The sequence below is a fragment of the Pteronotus mesoamericanus genome, unplaced genomic scaffold (genome assembly GCF_021234165.1).
Source record: "Pteronotus mesoamericanus isolate MK-2021 breed Mesoamerican mustached bat unplaced genomic scaffold, CSHL_Meso_final contig_2, whole genome shotgun sequence".
NCBI lineage: Eukaryota > Metazoa > Chordata > Mammalia > Chiroptera > Mormoopidae > Pteronotus > Pteronotus mesoamericanus.
This window is the reverse complement of record NW_026555084.1, coordinates 10,221,036-10,238,535: the sequence shown is the minus strand read 5'-3', so window position 1 is coordinate 10,238,535 and position 17,500 is coordinate 10,221,036. Positions and strand designations below refer to the sequence as shown.

General features: G+C 48.7%; 1 protein-coding gene across 1 annotated transcript in view; it reads right to left on the bottom strand.

The window, feature by feature from the left end:
* Window positions 1–17,500, bottom strand: part of ADAM19 (ADAM metallopeptidase domain 19) — a 70,370-nt gene that overhangs the window by 28,325 nt on the left and 24,545 nt on the right. The window contains exons 4-5 of the mRNA XM_054568120.1: window positions 11,668–11,746; window positions 6,177–6,253 (exon numbers count right to left, since the gene is read on the bottom strand). Coding sequence (XP_054424095.1) covers window positions 6,177–6,253; window positions 11,668–11,746 — 156 coding nt within the window. The remainder of the gene's footprint in view (window positions 1–6,176; window positions 6,254–11,667; window positions 11,747–17,500) is intronic.

The window sequence follows — 17,500 nt, the reverse complement described above, 5'->3', positions numbered from 1 at the left end:
TTCACGTCTTCCAAAACTGCAGGCTCTTCTCCATCGAGAAAACTCAAAAGTTACATTATCTCCACGTCGGTCTTTGCCGCTCCACGTTGAAAGGACCTCTCTTGGCAGCTGCCTTGGCTTCCAGCCCTGCCCCTCGCTCCTCGGGACCCCCACCCCGGTTGTGCCCTTTGGGAAGAGCCTGTGATGCACGCAGGAGACGCCACGCCAGGCTTTGATCAGCAGCAGCCCTTCCTGGAACCCATCCCTGGCTGACCTCATTCTGGTGCCGGTGCCGGTGACCCTACCGGCTTCCCAGTTGCCTCGCCCAGGCTGACGCAGCAATCCCAGCGCAACCCTGGAGCAGCCTGTTGGCGGGACACCCACGGGGCTCCCTGGACAGCTGGGGGTGGAAGTGGGGTGAAGAGCAAGGGTCACATCCGCTCCTGAGTCCAGACAGGAAAGGGCACAGGGCAGAGCCGCTGCGGGCATCCTGTTTCCAAACTATCTTCTCACCTCGGCTGACCAAGGCCCTTCCCGTCACCTCAGTTTCCCCCATTGGCTACAAACTCAGCAAACACAGAGGGCTGGACCGCAAAGCAGCTAATGCTTTTGTGTGCACCAGGTTGTGGCTGCGGAGATAACAGCCAGGGAATGGAAAGTTCCACGTAGGGACTGGGGAAAGTTCCAGTGTAGCTGACTGGGCATCACTTGACTAAGCCTCTGGGCCACATGGACAGAGGCCTTGCCAAATTTTAGTACAGGGTTAACAATAATAATCATGGTGGTTATAAATGATCGAGCCTTTGCTATGGACAAGGCACTGTGCTGATATTGACACCGGCTTCCATGATCCTTACAAATACTGTCCCCGTTGTACAGATGAGAAAACTAAGGCTCGCAAGATTAACTGACCCAAGTTCACACAGGTAACAAGGACGTAAGCAGTCTGGTTCCAGGTCTCACGACCTTAACCATGACCTCACACACCTCTGTCACAATAGCCTCATAGAGTGGGTTAGAAAGATATCCTCAGTTTACAGATGGCTACAATGACAGGCACCAGCAGCCCTCCTCTGAGGTGTGACTGGCCATCACCCAGCTGGCATATCGGAAGTGAGACACTATCATTCTTATTTCAGTCCCACATCAACACTGTAAGGCACCATCATGGGTCCCGTTTTATAGATGAGGAAACTGAGCCACAGAGAGATTAAATGACAAGCGCTCACGAGTCTTTGGGCCAAAGATTTAAGGTCTGGTAGGCTCTGGACGTCATAACCTCTATGCTATCTGTCTCCATCCGTGAGTTCTAAACCTGTAGGTCAGAGATCGCTAGGGCCACAGCTCCCAGAGCCATAGAATAGAATATTCCGCAGAGCGCATGACACATACAGATGCAGGAGGCTCAGATTCTATAGGCCTGGGTGTCGGCACTACAGCTGGAAGCCCATCTGCGCAGCAGGAGCCCCCTCTTCCCCCTCTTCCCGAAGCCCCCAGCAATTCTGTTTCAGGGAGTGGGCAGATGACAAGTTGACAAACACAGGCCCAGAAGGGCACGGGACGTCCTCCCAGCAGTAGGACTCTGTGGCCCTCCCCTCACCCCCGCACTGTGGCCCGTGGCAGCTCGCCCCATGTCCCAGCCACAGTCCTCCCTGGCTGCCTGGGGGTGGGGGAGAGGCTGGCACACTCCCCCGCACTTGACAGCAAACCCCAGCTTTGACAGCAGGGTGATTTCTGAGAACCTGATTCTGGGGGCTCTCCCCCGCCACCAGCCCAAGTCCTGCTAGCTGCCCTCCTGTGAACATTCACCGGTTGTTTATGCTTCTAGCAGCCTCGGTTGATCTAATTTGCTAAATATAAGAACTGGCAGAACTTCACCATGGACATGGGGAGGGGGGCCCAGGAGACTGGGTGGCCGGGACCTCAGGAGCTATTCTCCATTCCGCTCTCCATCCTACTCCTCAGCTCTCTGGATACAAATGAAATTGTACAGAGGAACCCCGGCAGGGCGGGCCAAGCAGGCAGCAGGAGATTCAGGTTTAACCCCTGAATGACTGCACATACATCCTGCAAGGAACTAGGCAAGACTGCTTCCTGGGAATCTGTCCATTCAGAGCTAAACCCCGAGGGACACACCCTACCTCTCCCACTCCAGAGCAGGCCTCGGAGGTAATCACCCTGTTGCCTGTCCTTCCTCCCCCCAGTTTGCATCCACGTCAGAAGGAGTTACAGTCAACTCTGAAGGCGGCACAGAAGGGAGGAAAGGAGGCAGACGGGTGATGTGCGCCCGTGGGTGGCACACAGGAGAGCAAGGCCTGGGGGCAGGGCGCACTGGGTCCGAACTCCCGCTCCGCTGTCTACTCGCTCTGTGCTAAACCACCCAACAATGCTGCCCTTCTCACGGGGTCACTAGGATAATTGACGGAAGTAATAGGCAATGTTTACTAACAATCAAAGCAACATGAAAAAGAATAGCATATATTATACATCAGGGAGGGTAAAAGCATTTTATTCGATAGCCATTCAACACATAGGCATTAAGAACCTACTACATGTCAGGACTGTTCTCGGCACAGGGAATGCAGCACGATGGGAAAAAAAGTCCCTGCTCTCAAGGAGGCTGCGCTCATCACCCAGTGATGTCACTCTTGTTCCCATTGTACCAGGGAGAGAAATGGGTGCTGGAAAACTGAAGCAAGCCATCAGGTTCTGAGGCAGGAACTGTCCAACGCGAGAGCCTTCACCTGTCACAGCTTAGTGGTCCTCTCCTATCTGGGCTTACTCTGTGCCTGACACGGACAGAGGCAGCACTTACCACCCATTCTGCATAAGGAAGGCCAGGTATGCAAAGGGGAAAGGGCCTCGCCCTGCTGTGGCAAAGGGGCGTGCAGGTGTGCACTGGCTGCCTGTAGGCGGGCCTCCTTCTGTCCCAGGCACCCAGCTCCCTGAGCTTCTGCCCACTCCCTCTGCAGCGCAAGAACCCCAACGCTAAGGGGTCCTTTTAGGGGTCTGGCCTACCCTCCTTTTTCGGATGAGAGGAATCAAAGCCCAGAGGAGAAGGAGCGTGCCCAGGTCGCCTAGTGAGTTACTGTTAGGGCAGGGGGCGGAGCCAGGTTTCCTGACAAGGCTCATCACTTGTGGTGGGGCCCTGGCCCATCCCCCGAGCCCCCTCCAGGGCCTGAGCGGCCTCCTGCCCCGTGGGCACCTTCTGCAGAACTGAGCAGGGGAGTGGGGGCACCTGCACCACGACAAAGATAAGGAGAAAATGAAATCGAAGAGGAAGCTCAGAGATCACACATCCACAGGCATGTTACATGGAAAAAAATTACAGAATGGTATGTATGGGGTCATCTCATTTGGATTAAAAAAATCATATATACACACAATTATATAATTCAATTATGTATATCCCCAACAGTGAACACAGATGGGGAACGGGACCGGCTGAAAGGGCGGGCCAGGACAAAGAACTTCCACCTTTTTAGTTTTACACTTCTGCATTACTTGAATGCTTAACGCTAATTAGTTATGTAATGATAACTGTAATCGGCAGTTTCTTTAAAAATAAACTGATGAATCAGATTTTTAAAAATGTTTTTACTGCAATCAATCAATACATCTCCTGCTGACAGGGAGCAAGACACACACACACACACACACACACACACACACACACACACACACACAGAGTCTCCCACATCCCACAGGTTCCGTCAGGAACACCTCAGCCCTGTGGTGCCTAGACTTCACAAATAATCACCGCTCTTTACACTGCGACTTTGTGTTGTTGGTGTGCCAAGCACCGTGCATGTGAGACGTCCTGTAGACATTCAGAGGGTGAGCCCTTCATCGGAGACAGACTTGAGGGGAGTGGGCACCTGACACCCCTAAGGAAATGGTGTGCAACACGGTTTTGCTGCCGTGGTTTACAAGTATCCTCAGCTGCCACTCAGTTCTCAAACAGAGGTCAGCGGTCAGGGGTCCAAATACGATGACAGAGCACTGCACTGCATACACACATGCATGCTCTTTTTTGCAAGTGAGATTTCTAACGGGATACACAAGACACTGATAACAATGGCCGCCTTTGGGGAGGGGAAACTTTGTAAGTTCGGGGTAAAAGACATAGCTTTCACTGATAGTCTTGTATTATTTGAATTTTTTTTTTTTTTACTATGATCATATATTATTTCCTCAAAGCAGCATAAAGAACTGGTTTGGAGAGAGGAGGGTGCCTCACAACCATCTAGAATCTCAGCTGGATTCCTCTGTATTTATATCATCAGCCTGAGGATTCCACTTGGTATAAGTCCTACCTATTTTCTCCAATCACCAAGAGCATGTTTCCAGGAGAAACACAATTGCTAAAAAGATTTTCCATTGCAGCATCGTTTTATGAGCCTGGCGGGAAGACCTGAGTGTTACATGGGTTTGAAGGCTGCCGCTGCTGCAGCTGCTCCTTCTCCAGAGTCCGAACGGAGCCATCTGGCATGAGTCTCCTGCTCTTAAATCAGTCAAGCCCACAGACACCCTTGGTTTCTTAAGGTGTATAGTGAGATGGCTGGGAAAGTTAGGCGAGTGGACCCTATCCGAGGGAAGCATGCAAAACAGAAACACATGGGCAGTTCACCCGGTTTCCCCCTGTCAGCACGGCTGTAGGAATGATTCACAAGAGGCCAAGCCAAGTTCCCACCACTCCAGACCGAGGGGACAGAGGAAGAGGCAGGGAGATGCAAGCCACACCTGCATGTTCCCTTTCCTCCTTCTTGGGAAAGATGGTTGTTTACTTGCAGACGGCAGGTGGCCGTGGCCCGGCTTGTAAACACCACCGAGAGGCCAGTTGGCTTGGCTCAACCAAGTCATTAGAGTGGGGGATTGGAGGCCGCTGGTATGGCCTCCCATCCAAAACTTGTTTCCTGCCTAATTCCCTCTGGCCCACTCACAGCGAAGCCTTACAGAGAAGACATGGTCCAAGTCATAAACAAACATGTGGGATCTGCAGCCTTGCATTTGCATGTGAGCCTGGGTAAATATGACTGCAGCCTTGCATTTGCATGTGAGCCTGGGTAAATGTGAGCATGATTTCACTGTTATGAGATGGTATAAAATGATAATAATCATATATGCATGCCTGTAGAGTGCTGCAGAGTTAACATAATACATCTATTAACATAATATAATAGGTGCAAGGCATAAGAAGCATAATTGGTAGGTACAAAATAGACAAGGGGAGGTTAAGAATAGTGTAGGAAATGGAGACATCAAAGAGCTTATATGTATGACCTGTGGTCATGAACTAATAAGGGCAGGGGGCGCGGAGGATATTCTGGTGGGAGAGGGGAAGCAGAGCGGAGAGGGGGAAGGGGTAGAAAAAATGGGACAACTATATTAGCATAATCAATACAATATGCTTTTAAAAAAAGAAAAAGCAAAACAAATAAACTAGAAAATATCTGCTGAAAAAAAAAATTATCCTTGCTTCTCCTTTTTCTCTTTTTACTAGCTGCTCATTTCCTTTTTCAGCGCCAACAAGTACTACTCCCAGAAAGAGCAAAGGAGAAGTGGGAATAAATCCTCACGCTCATCAGTTTCAAGTATATGAACCTCATCTTTGATTCTCTATATTCTGATGCTTGGACATCGACTCCAATTTCTGGAGACAGTAAACAACTCACCAGTGAGCATGCCTTTCAAATGTGGCTTTCACCCTCTGGGCCACCAGCCCCCTGCCCTGTTCACCCCAGGTCACGTACCAGACAACGAGGAGCAGCCCTTGAGCCTGCGATCTCACTGGAATTATTTAAACTAACCAGTCCTAAGCCTTGCCTGCTCTTTCCTGCAGACACAATAAAGACTCTTGCCACATTTCCCCTCCCCCTCTGCCTCCAGACTGACCCATGGGTTTCCGGGGTGCCCCACCCCATAGGCCTCCTCCTTTTGGGATCTTGACTGAGCACAAGAAACTGCCTCTTCAATGGCAGCCGTCTCCTGCTCTGTCGGCTTCACCACAACAGGGTGACACTAGAACATCGAGTTCCTCAAGTCCCTGTCGACCCAGCCTGCCTCCGAACTGGCTTGTGTACATTCTCAGTGGACAGCTTCTCGAGGTCCCTGCCTGGGGCCAGTCCTGCTCGTCCTGAAAATCCCCTTCCTGGGGAGAGTGCCAGGTGTCCCCCGGCACTGTCAGGGCCTCTTACCTCATTCCCCGGCAGGTGCTGAGCGTGACACTGGACTGATATGCCTTCCTCACTGTCCCGTGGTAAAAGCAGTGATCCTAAGTAAGGAGAAAGGGGTGGTCAGGCCAAAGAACACTGAGAAGCACAGCAACGTTAATGTCTCATGAAGGTCACGGCTGATTGTATACCTAGTCTAACCTTAGAACCTGCTAAGAGCCTTCCAACCCTCTGTTTTATTTGGTCTTCATAATAGCCTTGGGAGATGGGACAGGCAGGTGCATCACCACCACAGAACAGGTGACGAAGCTGAGGTTCAGAGGAGCAAAGAGGTTTGCTGAAAGTCCCTTCTGCTAGTTGGAGACCCAGGATTTCAGAGCTAGATCAGAGCTTCTTCCATGACAGGATGGTGCCCAGAGGGAACACTGGCTTCTGAAGAGCCTGCCACTCCACCAGCACCTTTGTGACCCCCTGTAGGGTTGAATAGTGTCCCCTGCATAATTCATGTCTACCCAGAACCTCAGAATGTGATCTTATTTGAGATAGGATCTTTGCAGATACAATGAAGTTAAGATAAAGTCAAACCGGATTGGTGTCCTTTTAAGAAGAGGAAAGGACACAGACAGACACACACACACCCAGAGAAAGCCATGTGATAACAGAGGCAGAGATTTGAGTGCTAAATCTACAAGCCAAGGAGGGCCAAGGAGAATCAAGGATGGCCAGAGGCCATCAGGTGCTCAAAAGAGGCAAGAAAGAATTCTCCCCTAGACTACAGAGGGAACTTGGCCCTGCCAGCACCTTGGTTTCGAACTCCAGCATCCAGAACTATGAGAGAATACATTTCTCCTGTGTAAAACCTCCAAGTTCATGGTACGTTGTTACAGCAGCCCTAGGAAATGGACAGACCCCAGTACCTGCCCTGAATCTCTCTGCGTGCCTGGATCGGACTGATTTTGGCACCTAATATACATCCATGGACGCACAGAGGTCTGACGCTGCTCTCTGGTCACTGTGTCTTGGGGCCATCTGGTCCCCCCAGCCCAGCTGGACTCCTCCATGAATATAGACAGCTGTGGAGCACCACTGTGTGCCAGGCCCTGGGCTAGGCCCCAGGGACACAACAGTGAACAAGCAGACACAGCTCCAGCCTTCGTGGGGCTTATGGTCTGGTGCAAGCCAATCCTAATTAAAAAGCCATACAAAGATATAAGTACAAACCATGAAGAATGGCTTGAAATCAAGGTTGGAGATGCCAGCAGAGTGGTTTGTAAGTAGGGTAACCAAAGCATTTAGGAAGCAAACAAGGAAACCTTTGAGTGCTAACGTGTGAAACCAAACAAACAGGCACAAACCAGGACTGGCCAGGGCACAACGAGGCATGGTAACACATCCCTACAAGTTCCTTCCCAAATGGTTAAGAGAGAATAGGTGGTCAGAACAGCGGGAAGGTAAAACTCACAGGGCAGAGCCAGGTTCTGAGCAGGAGTTAAGGACATAAACTAAGAAGCTGCAGACATGGAGGTTTCTTCTTCCAACCCTAGCCCAACACCCTGAGCCTGAGCAGGGCCAAACAGAATTATCTGGCATTTGCCTACGAAACAGTCCAAGTGATCCATCAGCAGGACCATACTTGCTTGAAGATGTTCCTTGGTCCCCAGCAGGCAGCAATGTGACCTAGGAGACAGCTAACCCATTCGTTTGTGTCCTCTGGTTTCATCTCCTGCCCAGCTCTAGGCCCAAGTATCGCCTAATTAAATGGAAGCATTTTGGTATGCCCAGCCAGGGCTAAATGCAAGCTCCATACCTACCAGCCATGGAAACAGTTGCCCAACCCCTCTCTGACCTCCAGCATCTTCAGTTTCTACCTCAGGGAAGGTTGTGCAGCACACCTGGCCCAGAGTAGCCGGCCTTAAGCATTAGTGATCCTTTGTCAAATGCAGAATGTGGCTTTTAGGGAGCGGGAAGCCCACCAAAGGGCTGAATCTTTGATCTTAGCTACAGCCAGGTCACAGCAGTTGAGCTGGCACTCAATTCAAGGTCAGTCTCAGTTGCGGACTTGTCACCTGCTGATAATCTGTTGCCTCCACGGTGGCCCCTCCACCCACTCACACATTCAGGCAGGAGGAGGGACAGCCACCAGCCCCTCTTTCCACACCAAACCCTCCTGGACTTGAAACAACATGTCGGATCCCGACCTTTAGCAGGGCACAAAAGAAAGCCACTGTGCCAGGGGCAATCCTGCAGCACTAGTGAAAGAAAGGAAGTGGGCACAATGCTCCTTCCAGCCAGAATTCCATCTGTTTAAATGCCAGTCTGTGGCATGACTTCTTCACCTACCCTAGGCTCTGGGACCTGGAGCCACATTGCCAAGCATTCAAGTTCTAAACCTGATCCTTAGAATTCGGCAACAATGCCATGAACTCCAAAACCCAAGATCATTCAGAGATGGAAGCGGGGGGCCAGGCCTGTGTGGAATGTATGGGGCTCATAGATATTGGAATGACAGAGAGTCAAGAGGTTCAGAAATATGGGTCAGTTTTGAAAATCCTGGTATCTCTACAAATAAGAATTCAGAGCCGGGGATGGGTGTGAAGAATCCTTGTACCTCTTCCCATCTTTGGACTGATGCTAACAGGGCCCACTCCCTGGGCGCTCTCTGAAATAGCATCACAACGGACTTTTGTAACATGTCCTTAAATTTCCAAAGGGCTTTCACACACACCCTCACATGGATAATAATAACATCTGCCACTTGGTGTTCGTAACAACAAGAGCTAACATCTTTCCAGCTTCTACTACTGGATAAACAACTTACACAGATTTTTTTAAAAATTCTGACCAAAGCCTTAGGAGGTATGTATTATTATTCCCATTTTTAAAAAGGGAAAAACTAAAGGTTGGAGAGATTTTATCCAGTGGAGATTCAAACTCCAGCAGCCTATCAGACCCACGCTCAGCCTCTCCCAGGAAAAGCAGACCCAGCAAAGCACATACAGATTCATTTGTCAAAACTATTCTCTTCTTCCACTAATAGAGATTTTACTTCTGGTCTCTAAGCCTTGCCATTTGCTGGTTATCTGAACTTAAGCATGTTACTTTTTTCTCTTCTCTCAAGTTCCTCATCTGTAACATGTGGCATTGCAAGAGATGTTTATAAATTCCCATAAAATCAGTGATTCATCTTATTCTTCCATAGCCCTGAGAATCAGATCTTAACATGTCCAATTTTCAGAAGACGAAATTCAATACGAGTGTAGTCAAAAGGGTTGTTTAAGGTCAAAGAGCTGAAGCCAAGCTCTGGCTTCAGACCCCAAACTCTGCAACTCATAGTTCTACTGGGACACATTCATAGGCCCCTCCCCCAGCGATCTGACTGAGATTAGGGCTGAAGCCTACTGCCCCTTCCAAAGCATTTGATAAGTTTCCCAGAACCCCCGCTGCCCCAGGCCAAGTTTGGTCTTAGAACATGGTCCTCAACACCAGGGTCAAGTGCAGCTAAATGGTTTATTCCATTCCCGTGTCTCTTTAAGTCTTCAGCGCCCAAAGAAGAAAGAACTAAGAGCTCCACGGGGATGGGTGGGGGCTGTGCTGTCCAGGAGCAGGGATGTAAGGAAACAATGGCCTGTACCACGCTTGGATCAGCAAGACCTTCGGGAAGGGGGGCATTCTGGAAATGCGGGGAAGGTCTCTCCCACTCCTCTGTGTCTGAAGGGCCTTTACAACATCTCTGCCTAACTCTGAGAGCACAAAGAACAAGGAAATGAACAGTCATGAAGTCACCGCATTCCTGCTCAGCTCCTTGGCCTGCGGGAGCCACCCCGAGGGGGCTTCCCCAGCAGGAAGCATGAGCTCATGGCAAATTTGGGCACTGAGACCCACTCTTGAGCTGCTGGTATGTCAATGCAGGAACCGGACTCCGAGGAGGGTGCTTCGTGAGGCGGTCATGGCTGAGGCTTTCGAGGCGGGCCTGTCTGCTCCTCTCCTCCCCAGAGGCAGAGAACAGAAAACTCAACGAAGAAGGAGGTTTTGACCGAGGGGCACTGAAGAAGGTGTGTGGACACACTACAGCTGGACAGCCCGCCCAGAGATGGAAAAACACAGCTGAATCACCTGCTACGGGCACGTAGCTACCTTACATCCTGCCCTTCAAGGGTAATCTGATTGAGTAATCTGAGTTGGTAAGGACGGACAGTGGCTGTCATTGCCTTCTAGGCAGTCATGCCCAGGCAGGGAGATTTGAAAGAACAGGCCATGAGGGAGACTTAGATTCCATGGGAAGCCTCCACGAGAGGAGCCTGGGGCCCCGGGGCCTGTCACGCTCTCTTCACACCACCCCTCCCACAGGTACCCACCACTCAAGTCCATTAGGTCCTGCCCCAGACGCTCCTACCAGAGCCCATCTCCCCTTCTCCTTCTGCCCGACGCATCAGCCCAGAGTCTGAGAGGGGTCACTGCAATGCAGAGTGTCTCAGCTTGGGCACCAGTGATACTTGGGGCCAGATAATTCTCTGTGTGGACATTGTCCCGCGCACTGTAGGTGAGCAGCATCCCTGGCCTCTACCTTCTGGTGCCAAGAGCATTCATCTCTCAGTCATGACGATCAAAACTATCTCTGGACATTGCCGAGGGTTCCTTCCTTCACTGGTTAAAATGGTCAAACATACGAATAAAATATTTTAGGGTAACCGTATTGGATTAAAATTGGTGTACATCATTGTGAAGCATAGTTTCTTTGCTTCACGTTAGTTACCCGCATATTGACAAAAGTTTAAGTAAATGAATGATTTAAAACAAAATCACTGCTGGTTGAGAACCAAGGCTCTGAGGCTATGATTCTAATGGGTCCCCTGGTAGGAAACACTGGCAAAGCATGAAACGGGTATGATTCAGTACCTTCAACGTCCACCAGTGGGGTGTGGTGAAACCAACTAAAATGTATCTATCTGAAAGACCACTTTTTTAAACGACAAGTTCTTTGTGGAAACATCCGTACTCAAAAACTACTTCGAGGGGGAAAAAAAAATCCAATATGGAGATAGCAGCAAAATAAGAAAATGTTCATAACCTAGGATCACATTAAAAAGGCAGACTACAAAACTTGACAGATCCATATGAGAAAGGAGCGCTTAGACACCCAATTGGACGAGACACATCTGATTGGGTGAGAGGACGGGATTATCAGTAAACCACTCCTTTTGCTCCAACTTCTGTGAATATGTGAGTAATTAACATAGCAAAGAAAGTGTACCTTTCACAGTGATTTATACCAATTTTAATCAGATGCAATTATTGTAACATATTTTTTGTTTGACCATTTTAGCCAGCAAAGGAATCACTTAGGAAACAACAAACTTATACTTGGCTTCTCTTCCTGTCTCCCTTGGTCTTCAGTCCACAGAGACAAACCCTTTGGAAGAAAAACCATCTCCACCGGGTCCCGCCATCTCCTCACTTCCCAGGGGTGGGGTCGAGGGGGCAGCTGCTCTGTAGCTATTTGCTGTCCTGGACTTACCTCGGATTTCAGCGTGGTGGTCTGAGGGTTGCCACTGGGAGTATACTGGGTTTCTGTGTAGGCTGGAGCAAAAAGGTACCTGCAAAGAATGAGACCAGATACTTGTCACCTGAAGTGACAGACTCCATCCTCCTGAGAACTATGGCTAGTCACTCTAACTGAAGCAAGTGGAACCACCCCAAGCATGTCTGTGCAGAAGAAACAGGGCGGCCAGCAGGGCCTAAGAAACAAAAAGAAAACCAGGAGGGGGTCTGCTATGACTTTTGTAATTGTGGGGATCATCATTCAGTTCAGGCAACCAGGTGGAGCCAACAGAATGAAAGCAGTGGCCTTAAAATTTTTCTAGGTCTTGGGAACACACACAGGCAAACGCATACTCAAAATGCACCTGGATTGATTTTTCTACCACCGCATCCACCAGCTTTTAGTATTAGCGCACCAACTTTCACTGAAGAGAATACCTCTCGCCTATTGCATGTTTTGGTGAGCCTGTCAATCAAGGTGTCGTCCCTGGCCCTGGCCAAGGGTGACCATGATCCCAGCTAAGCGAATGGAATAATGTCGCAAGAGATGGACAGAAGGGAGCAATTCAGCTGTTCCTTTGCTCCTGTTGCACAGGTTCCTGCAGCTGCCTCGGCCTGTCCTTTCTGAGACCTAGTGATTCCGATTTCCTGAGACCTGGTACTTTTGTGTGTTACCCTACCAATATATTATTTTCCTTTCTAAAATTGGACATTGGTTTTTCTTTTGCCACAGATCACTTGAAGCTGAGGTTAAGGATCCCTTACCAAAGGAAAGGCGACACCAAACAAGGTTCCTACAATTTCTCTAAAAGTCGGGGGGTGGGGGAAGCAGCTCTCTCTAGGGAGCACACCCCCAACTTTGCCCACTCCTACCCCACGGGTGCATCTTTTTCTTGCCTCTCTCTTCCTCCTCAGCTCCAAGGGCTCCTCTCTCTGGCCTCTGTGACTTGCTTCCTGAGCCCATTTCTTCTACAGCTCACATTTTCTACCTTTGTGACTTCCTAAATAAACTTTCTCTTATAAAAAACACAAAAATAAAAGTAAAATAAAAGCCAAACGGATGCTCCAGCTAGCTCAGCCACATTGAAAAGAGAATGAGTCTTTAGAAAGTCAAGGTCAGGGGGCAAAAGGGTTTGTAATGGAAGACAAATTGGAGTCTAAAAGAAGAAAGAAAAAGAATTAAGTGGATCTATATGTACTGACTGGAAAGAATGTCCAAAATTGAGTTAGATAAAAAATAAATTTTAGGAAAGTATGCATTTTAATAATCCCTTTTAATGAAAAATAATAATAGTACACCCAAGTGTATGCATTGAAAACAACTCGGGGAGCAAACGCCCATTGTTAACAGTAATTATCTCAGGGGGCTAAAGAAAATGTTTACAATGTCAGTTGCCTATTTCTGAAAATTGGTTGATTTTTAAAAATAATGCTCATGCATTCATTCTGAAAACCAAAAACCTAGTTTGAAACTGCTTTTAAGAAGAAGAAAATAGAGGCGGAGGCCAGAGCGGAAAGCCAAAGGGATCCGCAGGGGCCACCCCGATTGTGGAAGAGGGCACATTTCCCAGAAAGGCAGGGTCCTTGAAGAGAGTCTCTCGAGTCACTCTAGAGTCACTTCCAGCTCTGAGTTCTGGGACTCCTGACTCTCAGATGCCCCGCCGCCCCTAGAGTGCAGTCAGAAGGCAAATGCCACGAGAATATCTCTTGTACTATGTGAAGCCCTTCAACACCCAGCCTTGGACAAGGCTGGGAAATGTAAAAATAAAGCAAAGCCCAAACACCAGCATGTGCAGAGAATCTCTTATGACATGGAAACTTTGGGTCGAGTTAACTTCCCGGAGCCTGTCCCCCAGCCCTTTCTCTCTCTCCCGAGTATCTAAGCAGCCAAGGACCTAGGGGAGGAGGAGTTACCCATCTGTCTGGGGACATACACTGCGGGATCCATGAGGACAGAGGCCAAGCTACTTTGCTCACCAGTATATATCAGTGTTTAACATTTACTCGATGAAAGAATGACTTAACTAATTATTGAATGAAGAAATGGAAATAAAGGAATAGGTGAGTGAGTCGTTCAGCATGCTAGGAGCTTGGAACATGGTCAGGAGTCTGAGAGACTGAAGTTCAATGTCAGCTCTGACATTGACTGTTTCTATGGCCATGAGTGAGTTACTTTATCCCTCTGGATATTTTCTCTTCTCCAAAAACAAAGACAGTATCCTGACTTGATAGGGTGTTCAAGAGAGTAAAATGACAAAAACGCATGAGAAGGGCTTAACCCCAGGTCGGGGCAGAGCGGAGCTCAGTAACGGTTAGTGATTATCATCATTTTCAAAGGGAAGTATGATGGAAGAACCCGGCACAACGCATGGAATTTACCTATTTCCCTCTAAATCTCCCCAGCAGGAACTTTCCAGGGTATCACACTTGGGAGTGGTGGAGAAGCAGTTAGCTCATTCCTGCAGCCCCACTTCCTGGGTCTGATTTCAGAGACTGCATAATGGGCAGGGGTTCAGAGTTTAATGGTCCATCCGGGTGCCAATGGATGTAAATTTTCCCACAGAAAGGACATTCTTGGCTTCTTCTTAGCCTTAGGGGGAGAAATTATTCATCCAGTGACATTAAGATGCTCCAAAGAAAGCCATCCAGACTGAACCTCACAGGTGTCCACATTCTTGTCAGTCCTCAGCCAGCCACTCGTCCTCAGAAGGGTACGCATCTTTCTGCATTTTCTCATTCTGAGGATCTGCCCGCATCACCATAGGACTCTTAGAGCCTCAGCATTAATAGGGACTTCAGGGAATCATAGCCAAACTCACTAGACTACAGGCTCCCTAAAGGCAAGAGGCATGGCTGCCTTGTTCAAGGCGTCCCCCCAGCTGCCAGCCCCTGCCAGGCAGGCAGCACATGTTTATTCGATGAATAAGTGGATGAATAAATAAGTGAGTAAGTTATTTCACCTTCAGAACACAGCTCTGAGGAAGGTACTAATCCTTGCCCCATTTTGTGACTGAGGACACCAGGAACTCAGACGTGTGACTGTCCCAGCTCATGTGAGATGGACATGTGAGAATAACAGAGCTAATTTCTGGTTTGTTTGTCTGTTTGTCTGTTTGTTTGTTTTCGACATATCAACCATTTCCCCAAATGAGGCTGCAGATGTTGGCCAAGAAGGTCCTTCTCTCTTGAACAAAAGGAAGGGTCATGTTTCATCACCACCATCTGTGCAATTTTACTGGTAGACAAAACACGGCTTTCAAATGCTCCCCGCTGCCCCAAGCTGGGCCCATCTGCGATGCCCACGTGGCGCCCTGGCGCTGCTCTCAGGACCAAGGATACTGCTGTCCCCTCACAGAGGGGCTACTGGGCAGCCCAGCTTGGCCCATCCGCCCCTTCTCTGACCACATCTTGTTCTCGTCTCCTCCCTGACAAGGAGCTGGCTCAGCAGATCAGCAGGAAGCCGGCTCTCACCACTGGAGTGCGTTAGGATTTTCAGGAAACGACTTGTGAGTGATGTGAGTCCAGAAAGAGAGAAGGACTAGCCACGATTTCCCACCCCGCCCCCTCCTTTTTCTGGCTTTGATGGAAAAGTAGTTTCTGTGTGCCCTCCTGCCCTCTGAAAGAGCCTCCTGCCCCTCCCTCGGGGCTCCCAAGCCCACAGGCGGGCTGTGTCCGTATCCCGTCCCAGTGCTAATACCACAGCAGCCAGCACCGGAATGTCCACTTGGGCAAAACCCAGGTTGCCCAGCCCCCAAAGTCCTTGGGCAAATCTTGCATCTTCTGAATCCCGCCTCGGAAAATAAGCCCCCAAGGACCAGGCATGAGACATAAGGTTGCTCTCCAGAGAAGGACAATCAAATTGCCCGTGACAGCCTGGATCCTGTGGGTGCACTCAGCGAGGGCCCGAAGGCACACTGCAGTCCGAATCAGCCCTGACCCACCCTTCCTAAGGCCTGAGGCCTTCCAACCCAGCACCACCCCTGGAAGGACCCTTTACTGTCAGGTAAATCTGAACTGCTTCTCTAAGCTTCAACTCCAGGCAAAGTTGCAAAACACCTCTGAGGTCAACCGTTCTTCCTGTTGCTTCAGGTAAGCACATCGGCGCAGACGCGCTCAGCAGATACAAGCATTACTCCACTCGTCCCAGGGGTTATTTCTATTGACACCTCCTTCCTGCAGCTCTTGGTCCATCCTGCTCTTTCAAGAGCATCCAGGCACCAAGAAACTGGGAATACTTCGGAGGTGCAGCCTTGTTGGTCCCTCTTATTTGCCCCAGAGGATCTTCGCCCTGCCTGCCTGTGTTGGTGATGGCTTGAGCCTCTTTCATTTCTTGCTCATACTCTTAATGCCATCATTATGGGACTTCGCTCAGTCACCACTACATCCTGAAAGGCTGTGAAAAAATATCAAATCTCAGGTCCCACTGCAGACCCACTGAGAATCCTTTTTTCTAGAGAAGGACTCAGAAATGTGGATTTTTTCAGTTTTTCCAGGTGATAACTTGTTTCAGGCTCTGAAAATGCTCCTGCTCCATTGGATCAATTTTAACATTTTAAATACTTTCCCCCACTTCTAGCCTCCCAACACCTGAAAACGATACCAGTGTAAGATAGAGGGAAAGTCTAGGGCTCAGAAAGCTTTGTTTTGAGCACCATCCACAGCTACTCTCCAGATACCTGTCCTTTCAAACCCAGGAAATGAGTCAAGAGTTGCCTGAGGTCTCTTTAAATGTCATACAGGGCAGGTCACAGGCGCCAGGAGGCCAGTTTAAGGTTCTTTGGAAAAGGCGATAGGGCGGCCCTTGTGTACAGCCTTGTAGAAATAGAATGTAATTTGTAAAAACCTAATAAGATAAAACAGAGATGCAAATGATTTCTACCCAGTAAAAGGGAGAACTCCAAAGGTTATGCAGGGCTTTGTTGCCCCTAGGATATTAATTATCAAGTTGTGTATCTAACTTAGTCATCTAACTCAACATTCCCTTTTTCCAATTTTAAACTAGTTTGGTCATCCTAATGGCTCCCCCGTTTGTCAGTGGATAAAGCTGATAAGTGCGTTTGCATGAGGTGGTTTGACTTGAGTCCCCATTTCCTAGACTGCAAGTGAACAGAGTAAATAAATTCTATCTCACAGCATCGTTGAGAGGATCAAGTGAGAAAATACATTCAAATACTAGCTCTTATGAGTTCTGTGAGTTTGGGCAAGTGGGTTAACCTTTCCGTTTTCAGTTTTAACACCTGCCTCGGTTTTCTCATCTATAAAATGGGGAATACAAGAGGATCTACTTCATACGGTTGTTGTAAAATGTTAAAAGACTGCCTAATTAAGAGTATGTTTAAATAAGATGCACAAACATAAAAGAACTTCTAGCAGAGTATAAAGTATTTGTGTTTTACAAACATCATGAGTGTCATTTTCTCCAGAACTAGCTATGAAATCTTGATAATTGGTAAATAAAGATAATACGTTGTTGAGGGCTCATAATCTAGTCTCTCTCCTTTGGGGTAAGTTTGGAAATTTTAATATTAATATTTTTTAACTAGCTAGGTGACACTATCCAAGTCACATGCTACTCAGCCTGATTCCCTATCAAATGAAAATGGTGACGCCCAGGCACTGGGAAGGGCTGCAGAAAAGCAGGGCGCTCTTCCAGTGCTACGGACGGAGCCTGCCCCTGTCTGGGACAGCAGTACAACAAATCCAGTAAGTCCTGCTTTGTCTTCAAAGACGAAGAAAGGAAAGGGGAGAAGAGGCGGCTTGAGCTGTGTCAGAACAAAGATTTCCCAACCAGTGCTCATTCCATGTCTGAC